The sequence below is a fragment of the Berghia stephanieae genome, chromosome 1 (assembly GCF_034508935.2).
Source record: "Berghia stephanieae isolate SIO BIC M18660-M18661 chromosome 1, UCSD_Bste_1.3, whole genome shotgun sequence".
NCBI lineage: Eukaryota > Metazoa > Mollusca > Gastropoda > Nudibranchia > Aeolidiidae > Berghia > Berghia stephanieae.
The window spans coordinates 96246517-96256516 of record NC_088360.1 but is presented as its reverse complement, the minus strand read 5'-3'; the positions used below and the strand labels follow the sequence as shown (position 1 = coordinate 96256516).

General features: G+C 37.1%; 1 protein-coding gene across 1 annotated transcript in view; it reads left to right on the top strand.

Moving 5' to 3' along the window:
* Positions 1-10000, top strand: part of LOC144962454 (uncharacterized) — a 16852-nt gene that overhangs the window by 6497 nt on the left and 355 nt on the right. The window contains exons 5-8 of the mRNA XM_078895413.1: positions 1040-1149; positions 1549-1667; positions 2940-3123; positions 8743-10000. The exon at positions 8743-10000 is cut by the window's right edge and continues 355 nt beyond it. Coding sequence (XP_078751539.1) covers positions 1040-1149; positions 1549-1667; positions 2940-3123; positions 8743-10000 — 1671 coding nt within the window. The remainder of the gene's footprint in view (positions 1-1039; positions 1150-1548; positions 1668-2939; positions 3124-8742) is intronic.

Here is a 10000-nt window from a genome sequence, read left to right as displayed (position 1 = left end):
CACATATTTGATGCAGTTCTGCCATGTCCAGTTAAGAGGCGGTTTGAGGAAATCCAGTATTTCCTGGCGTTATTGAAATAATTTCATCTCACCTAGCAGATAACTCAGGCGTCAGTCATAGCGCAGTGCCGCAATGTGAGCAATTTGTTTATTGCTCAAGGAAAATTGATATGTCTACAGGAGGGCTCGAACCCGGGTTCGCTTCTCTGTGCAAGTGCAATGCTTTATCTATTCGGCCATCTAGCCTCCCCGGCGAATTATAAGAAAATATGAAAGTCTCAACCCTGGGCAATCATAGTCAATTGACGTTTGTGAAAAAGACAATTGTTCCATATTGCTTTGTTGCAATCCATATATATATATATATATATATATATATATATATATATATATATATATATATATATATATATATATATATATATATATATATATATATATCCCATTATGTACATCCGTTATATATTCACAAATTGTACGAAACTCAACATTTGACCAATTCTAGTAAATATGAGATTAATAAGCCTATCCATCTAAGTGACCGTTGGGGTTGCTATTTCAGGTCTTTTGTCATCATTGTCAACATTTTTTTAGTCACTAATTCTGTACAACAAGGCACTGAATGGTTGGCTCGTCTCGAGGACAAAAACTGGTCTCAGATCAAAGGGGTAATTTCTTTTACTAACAATAAAGTGGAAATGGAAAAGTCTTCGGATGGAAACAGTACCAACAATGGACGTTTCCAAAACAGTAAACAAGAAATGTTGAAAACAACTAAAGGAGAATATAATGAAAAATGTATCGTCTGTACTCGTGTGTGGTTGGAGTATATTTGATTTCAACTATCCTTCTTTTACTTTTACTGTTTTGCTGACGAAGGGTCCATTTTTTGTACCGTTTCCACCCGAAGCCTTTCCATGTTCACCTTTTGTAATTCTGCAATTTATTTTCAAGCAAAACGTGTTACTTTCCACCTAACCCCATCCCCCCCCCCCCCCCCTCCAATTCTCCCTCCCCAAACCTTTCCCATAAATTTCAGGAACGTGACCTTCAAACAAATCCAGCAAACAGAAAGAGAAACCAAAATCCTCCGGTCCAGATGCGTCGAACGTCAGCAACATGTCGTTTACGGGGCCATGGGACTCCTCGGTAAGATATTTTGGTCCAGTCTCACAACTCCTGATTACCCCCTCCTTAAAATAAATTCACAAATTGATGATCGTTTGCCAGCAAAACAACAAAATTAAGATTTGCATTTTGGCAGATTTTTTCAGTTATTTCAATCTTCATCATCATCATCATCATCATCGTCGTCATCGTCGTCGTCATCATCATCATCATCATCATCATCATCATCATCATCATCATCATCGTCGTCGTCGTCATCATCATCATCATCATCATCATCATCACCTCATCATCATCATCATCATCATCATCATCATCCACCTCATCATCATCATCATCATCATCATCCACCTCATCATCATCATCATCATCATCATCATCATCATCATCATCATCATCATCATCTAATGTATATTCCAGGTACGATCTGTGTGTGTTTTTGGTTCCTAGACATCAACAGAAGCATTGCTTTGGCCTACCTGTCAGGAATATTCCACGTCTTGTATTCTTACACCTCCATGGCATGTGCTTTACAAAGGGTGAGGACTTTTTGTGGCTTGGGGGGGGGGGGGGGGGGCATTGAGATCAGGTGATCATCGTCTACTTAAAGTGCCAAAAAAAAGGGTAAAAGAAACTCTCTGACAGATCCTTTAGACACTTTGCACCGACTGTCTGGAACAATCTCCCCTTAACTCTTCGTGACGTCCCTACTGAACTCGCTTTCAGGAAACACTTAAAAACTTATTTATTTCGAGAATTCTTAATTTATTAGTTATTTTATTTGAGCAGACGATGATCACAGGATATGTATATATATATATATATATATATATATATATTATATATTATATATATATATATATAACTTTATTTTTTAAATATGTTAAATAGTTGGATGGTGGAAGGTTTGTGTGTGTGTGTGTGTGTGTGTGAGAGAGAGAGAGAGAGAGAGAGAGAGAGAGAGAGAGAGAGAGAGAGAGAGAGAGAGAGAGAGAGAAAATTTGAATGGATTGAAGTTATTGTTATGCGCCTAGAGCTTCATTGTATAGAGGAGTGGGCGCAATATAAATAAATTTCATTATTATTATTATTATTATTATTATTATTATTATTATTATTATTATTATTATTATTATTATTATTATTATTATTCTGTAAGATCTAGAGGTCCCTGGTTTGAGTCCTGCTGTGTGCGACACGAAGTTGAGTTCATGGAAAAGGCCCATGAATCATAATATTCTCTCGCGTACTCAGATGTGAAATGGGCACATGTCCAGTTTCTGTCAAAAGATTATAAAAACAACTTACAGACGATGAAGATGATGATGACGATTATGATGATGATGATGATGAATTTGCCGACAACGACGAAGATGAATTGGCCGATTAAATAAGCGACCTTATAAACGATAAATTATGAACTACAGTGTTCAGTTAGGCAAAGCATCCAAAGCTACCAATTTCATGTTTAGAGTTAATCATTTATTGATAACTTGTGTATCGATTCTCTGATTTTGAAATGGTGAATTTATTTGTGACCCACCGTGTCAAACCGGTATTATGTCGGGATCCACTCGGTTAGGGAAATTGAATTCTTTGCCACAAATATCAAACTTGGGTTTAATTTCTGTACGTTATGCTGGAGTATAAATACTATTTCTTGCTTTACAAAAACTTCTAAGGTCCAATTTCTCATCATTCTATCTCTAAATTCACTTTTTGGGGTCTGAATCATTCCGACATAATACCGTTTTGAGACGGAGGGTCACATTTTTTGACGACGTACTTTCGTTTTATTGTCTTGTCCCCAGCTATCGGTGGTAACTCACGCAATCGTCAATATTTCCAAGCGCGTGTTTGTTGTTCTCCTCCTCTACATTGTCGGTCAGAGACAAGCGTCTGCCTCCAACTTCTTCGGGTTGGTTGTATGCACAATTGGGCTTTTCTTGTACACATGGGACAGATACAAGCCCAACGAAAAGGTCAAGGACAAAAGTAAGTAGAAGGGCTTGTGTATTTGTGAAGCAGAGAGTTCCTCGTCGGATCTTTGGATTTAATTAACAATTATATAAGATAAGCTATGATAAGATAAGATTAACTTTATTTCTCCATTTCTGGAAATTTACATTGGGTAATGACATAGACTAATGCATTTCTGAAATTAATAAAGCAAATAAATATTAAGAAGGAAATACAATGACATTGAAGTAAACCAACAAAAAGCTTCACAAAACTAAACACACATAAAAAAACAAACAAAAAACAATCTCTCATACCTCCCAAATTATCTCTCTCTCTCTCTCTCTCTCTCTCTCTCTCTCTCTCTATCTATCTATCTATCTATCTATCTATCTATCTATCTCTATCTATCTATCTGTCTATCTATCTCTCTCTCTCTCTCTCTCTCTCTCTCTCTCTCTCTCTCTCTCTCTCTCTCTTTACACACACAGACAGACATACACACACACAAGCACACACACATACTCACACGCAGACAGACAAACAAACGTTCTTCTTCTCTCGTATCCACCTAATTCCGTACCTTTTTATTCTCTATAATTACGTATAATAATAATAATAATATATTCACACCCACTGTTCACCCATCGACGCTGGCCTTGATCTCCATCTTAATGTCACTGATAAGGCATCAGATCTCCACCAAAATGTCAAAAGTTGACTCACAGCACCAATTAATTGAACTCAAACCATATAAAGTAAAAGGAATCTGTTTCATTTTCAAACATATGTTTATTTATTTATTTATCTATTTATCTACTGATTTATTGATATAATTCTTTCCTTTTTTTTTTTTTAATACATCTTAATTTATGGGGTTTTTTTGTAATTTTTTTTTTTTTTTTTTTTTTTTTGGTTTTCTTTTGACTTTTTAATTTATGTTGTATTTTTTTGTTTTGTTTTGTTTTTTTTTTGACTTTTTAATTTATGGTCTTTTTTTTTTAATTTTAATTTTTTTTTAAGGTCAATATACCTATACCTGTTAATTGTCGTATTTAAAAGACGGAGATAATTCTAAATTGGCAAAGCAACGACAAACATTGGGTGTCTCCCATGACTGAGGTAAAAAAAAAAAAGAGAAAAAAAAAAGAAAAAGGAATCCCGAAAGCTTGGTTGTTAGATAGAGCACAAGCTTCACACGCAAAGGGACCGAAACCGATCTCGGGTTGCTGTTGAGATTTTTTCTGACCCCCTGTCCACCCAGCAGTGATTGGGTAGCTGGGTCTGTTAGATCCGGAGGAGGTGCATCAAAGGTGGTTAGTCACAATTAGAAAATAAAGGACAATGTCACGTGACGGTATATGACAAAAGCAAACAAAGCAATCACCAGATCATCTTTGTTTCGACAAATTCTTTAAAACTTTAAATAGTGGAAGAACTGAAGAGACCACTAGGATATATTATGTGCTGAACGCAAGGGTAAGGAAACTTGGGGAAAACTATAAAGGAACAACACAAGACATGAGAAAATAGATGGAGAAAAAGTTCTAAAATGGAGTTTGGTATGGCACGAGTAAAATATATGGACGAAATGGGGAGGGGGGGGGGGGGGCTCTCAACTTTTTGAAGTTATTTTAGTCTGCAGGAAGGGTGATCACTAAAATTAAACTCTCTAAATACGCTCATACTATTTCCTGTCCTATAGGAAATGAGATTAGCGGAAGAATAGCGTCCCTTGATTGGACGTCACCCATAGTCTGTGACGTCACCGGCGGAAAAGTTATTAGAGAGAGAACGTCATGTTGGTTGTGCGCATGCGTTTCTCGTCCTCGAGGACGAGAGACGCATGCGCACAACCAACATGACGTTCTCTCTCTAATAACTTTTCCGCCGGTGACGTCACAGACTATGGGTGACGTCCAATCAAGGGACGCTACTCTTCCGCTAATCTCATTCCCTATCATTGTTTTGTTTGTTTACCATAACAACGCCATTCTCACATCTCTCATTCCGGTTTATTATTTCATTCAGCGTGATTCGTTGATAAAGGGGAAACCCGAAATGTCCACATTATCTGTTTTTGTTTATCTATCTGTAGCTTCCATTCAATTTCCTTTTGCAATTTAAATGCGCTCAAAACGCTTTACAGTGGATGAATAAAATAAGATGGTGGAAATAAAGTGCCGACCAAGCCTCCTTCACTGAAGCCAGAGAAATGCGTTCATTGTCATTCATTCGATCACGACTACGCTTACTACCGTCTTTACTTTGTTGAAAGACAAAACATAATACTCACCGTCTCACCACATTTTGGGGGAAAAATCGATCCACCTTTTTTCAAATAATCGATAAGACGATTCAATAAGAATTCTGCCCGACTGTGGAAAAAAATTATTTATTTTTTGTTTTGCCAGAAAACTCGCCCTGAGTTTTTGACAAGATATGGGTCGTTTTAATTAACTAGTAGAATTTTGACCAATCAAAACATGGGAGTTGTGGCACACCGTCAAACGTGCTCGGACAAACATAGTTGGTTGTTTATTAACAATAACATGAAAGAAATTTGCCTCTCTCTCTCTCTCTCTCTCTCTCTCTCTCTCTCTCTCTCTCTCTCTCTCTCTCTCTCTCTCTCTCTCTCTGATCATTATTATTATACCGCCAAATGGCTGACTAGGATGTAGACATCAGAGCCTAATTTTATGTAAGCGGACTAGATTTAGTTATTCATATAACATAGAAACAATTGAGACAATGAGTATGCTCCGGTATTTGGGGTGAATTTTTAATTCAGAAAATGAAGAGATGAAGCCGCGATCTTACTGGTACGACAACTCCCCCATCACCACCGCGAAATTTATATTCTCTATTGTCTTCTGGCACTTTTCTACTCATTTCATCTCTTATTGTCATCAACTTAAGTGCCTGCTCCACTCACTTTTCTGAAGGAAAGATTCACCCCAAATACCGGAGCATACTCAGTGTCTCAATTGTTTATATGTTATATGTTTGTGTTCAGAATATTGGCTATTAAGCTTAATTGCTGGCCAACTAACTTCGCGGAGGTTGTGTGTGTTGGACACGCGATCTCAAGTAGTCGGGAGGAGAGAGGCTCTAATAATGACTAGGGTTAGGGACGATCTTTTTGGGATCGTGGATAGCTCATACGGTAGAGTCACGCTCTCCCTGGTAAGGTCGCGGGTTCAAACCCCCATCACCGCCGCGTAATTTTTATTCTCTATTGTCTTCTGACACACCTTTCTACTCACTTCATCTCTTGTTGTTATATTAAAATACCCACTGTTCTACCGCTTGATCAATAGAACTAATACATAAAACAATGTGTAAACTTAAGCGTTTATATAATAATATTATATGATCGAGAAAATCGTGTGATAACCAGTCATCCATTTGGCAGTATGAAAACAATAACAATGATCAGAGAGTGGTCGATTTCATTTAAGTCATTGTTAATCCAACTATGTTTGTCTGAGCAGGTGCGAAGTATTGTCACAAATTCAATGTTTTGATTGGTCAAATATATATACTGGTTAATGGGCACAATCTATAGATAGTATGCGCTTGGCTAAGAAGCTCATAACATTGCCATCCGGAAGTATAATGGACCAACACACAAAACTGTGACAGATAGACAGATAGATAGATAGATAGGTAGGTAGAGTAGTAGTAGTAGTAGTAGTAGTAGTAGTAGTAGTAGTAGTAGTAGTAGTAGTAGTAATAGTAGTGGTAGAAGTAGTAGTAGTAGTAGTGGTAGAAGTAGTAGTAGTAGTAGTAGTAGTAGTAGTAGTAGTAGTAGTAGTAGTAGTAGTAGTAGTAGTAGTGGTGGTAGAAGTAGTAGTAGTATAGTTAGTAGTAGTAGTAGTAGTAGTAGTAGTAGTGGTGGTAGAAGTAGTAGTAGTAGTAGTAGTAGTAGTAGTAGTAGTAGTAGTAGTAGTAGTAGTAGTAGTAGTAGTAGTGGTGGTAGAAGTAGTAGTAGTAGTAGTAGTAGTATAGTAGTAGTAGTAGTAGTAGTAGTAGTAGTAGTAGTAGTAGTAGTAGTAGTATATAATAATAATAATAATAATAGTAGTAGTAGTAGTAGTATAGTAGTAGTATAGTAGTAGTAGTAGTAGTAGTAGTAGTAGTAGTAGTAGTAGTAGTAGTAGTAGTAGTAGTAGTAATAGTAATAGTAGTAGTAGTAGTAGTAGTAGTAGTAGTAGTAGTAGTAGTAGTAGTAGTAGTAGTAGTAGTAGTAGTAGTAGTGGATGCCTTTGTCGTGTAATCATGAACCAAGCGATATGTAACCAAGTACCGAGCTATGTTCGTAATCCCCATTAAAGAATTAAAGTTAAATAAAACTAATTTTGACATTTTATTGCTTTTATATCCGATAATATCACGGAACTCTTTGAATAATTATTCTTTTCAACGTTTCCGTCAAGTCTATTTAGACGCCTATTTAAACCATGACCTGAATAGAATATAAAATAGATTATATCATTGTGATTAGAAAGCGTATGGTAAGTGTGTATTATCGATCAACGATTTTAACTACTTAACTGCCGTACTCTATAATTACGTATCTAAATATTTGGCCAAAAAAATTCGTCCTCCAAATATATAGATCGATTTAAATGACCCTCATCTATCTTGACAAAACCTCTCAAACCTGGGACTTCGCGAATTCCCAGGTTTGAGAGTTTTTGCCAAGGAGGGGTTCATTTAAATCGGCCGATATTTGAAGAACGAATATTCTGGCCAATTTTTTTAAAATATGTAATTCCAGAGAAGGGCGGTTAACTTGTTAATGGATTAAAATATTGTATTTGTATTGGAGACGAGAACAAACCAAGCGGGTAAGAAACAAGGGACATTACCGTATCAAAGGTCAAATTACATCCTCCAAGGGAGAGGGATTTTTGTTGAATAACTTGACCCCTGTGGTTCCTAACTGCAAACGTTTCGCGGTATTTTCTTCTTCTTCAAATTGTAGAAACAGCAAAACATTCATCGGTTATAATAGTTCTCGGTACATTTAATTTGAAGTTGACGCAATGAAATTAAATGAAAAAAAAGGCAGCGAAGATGCACAGCTAGATACGCTTTAAGATATTTTTATATTGATGAAATGAGTTTAGGTAAAATATTCACAACATCCGTCAGCCGGATATAACGTACCAACTGCGTTTGCTTGTTTGTTTTTCTTTTTTTTTTTTTTTTTGTTGTTTTTTGTTGTTTTTTTTTGGTTTTTTTTTTTTTTTTGTTTTTTTTTTTTTTTTGGGGGGGGGGGGGGTTGTTGTTTGTTTTTTGTTTTTTAGGGTTTTTTTCATAACTTCATGAGCTTTATAATAGAGGAATGAATGTCGTGTCTTGCGTGGTACTTGAGTAAATCTTTTTATTTTTAGACGATTGAGAATTTTGATTCTATTTTCTGTATGTGGTTCTTTTCGACACAACTCTAGATTGATACGACGGTCACAAATGTATAGCAATATGTCTGTTATCCTAAAAACGGTATTACTTTCTTTCTCTTTTATTTATCTTTTTTTCCTATTGGCAGTATCTTGAAATGATTTGTACCCCACTACAAGCACTAAAAAAATAATAAGTAAAAAGCCACGTAAGGTTGTATGTTTTTAATTTTATTAATTTCTCCAGATACGAATTCCACAACAAGCCGGTCGACTAGGATCACCCTGTTAGCGTGCATGGTCATCACGTTCTTTTTAGGCATCGTCTTTTGTAACATCATGCCTTCCCTGAGACCCCTTAACAAAGACCAGACTCCCGAAAAACAAGTCCATGCATCTGATCTGCTTGTCTTTTCCAAAAGCTCTCAAACGCCACTGGACCAACGTTTTGAAACCCGAACATTTTCTCGAAGAGGACTTACACGGCCGTCAGACGAAATGCTGATGCCTCGATTGGGAAATCTCTCAAATGCTCAAGCCGAATCTGTCGCAGACTTCTTAAATCTAGATTTAATGCAATATCCCAGATCTGCCAATAGGTTGATAAATCAGATGAAATCTCACCGTGACATCATTCGTGAAGCGCAAAGGATTCAGTTCAACGTTTTAGGCAATTTGCTTGGAAAATACAAGTACGCCATTTGGGTTGCCATGGCAGCGTTCGAAAATAAAGGGGATTCGTGTATCTCCACTGGAGAGGCCATACTCATGAAGCGTCTTGGGATAGAAATCATATTTTTTTGTCATTTCACAACCTGCACTATTGAGAGACTAAAAGAAGCAAGGGTTTTGGCGGAGAAATATTCCCCCCAAGAACTGGTTATCTTGAACAGAGGTGGAGGGAATCTAGTCGGATATTTTCAAAACGATAAAATCAGATTTATGCTTCTCGATCTTTTTCAAGGTTACCATACTGTCGTTTTACCTCAGGGTATTTGGGTACGAAATGATGACTTAAATACCTTGCACGTCCAAAGATGTGTCAAGAATTATTGCTGCAATCCCAATCTAACCATTATCCTACGAGATAGGGCTTCTTACGAGCTTTCTAAGAAGATCTTTAAAGGGTCAACAAATCTGTTACTGGCCCCCGACACAGCGTTCCAGATCGGACCAATCCCTCGAATCATGAATCCTACTTTCGATATAATTTGGCAGAAAAGAAACGATTTAGAGGGAACGCCAAACTTTACCCTACCCGCTCACCCCCCAAATCTTCGAGTTCACTTGAGTCAATGGGATCGTTGGAAGACACCAAGCGCTACAACAAAGATAGAAAGTGCCTACTACATATGTACTAATGGCTTTTTGTATCTACAACGTGCAAGAGTACTCGTCACCGACCGGCTCCACGGCCACATCGTCAGCATCCTTGCCAACATCCCCCACGTGGTCATTGACCCCAAGGGCAGGAAAATCACCAACTTCCACAACACCTGGACAAA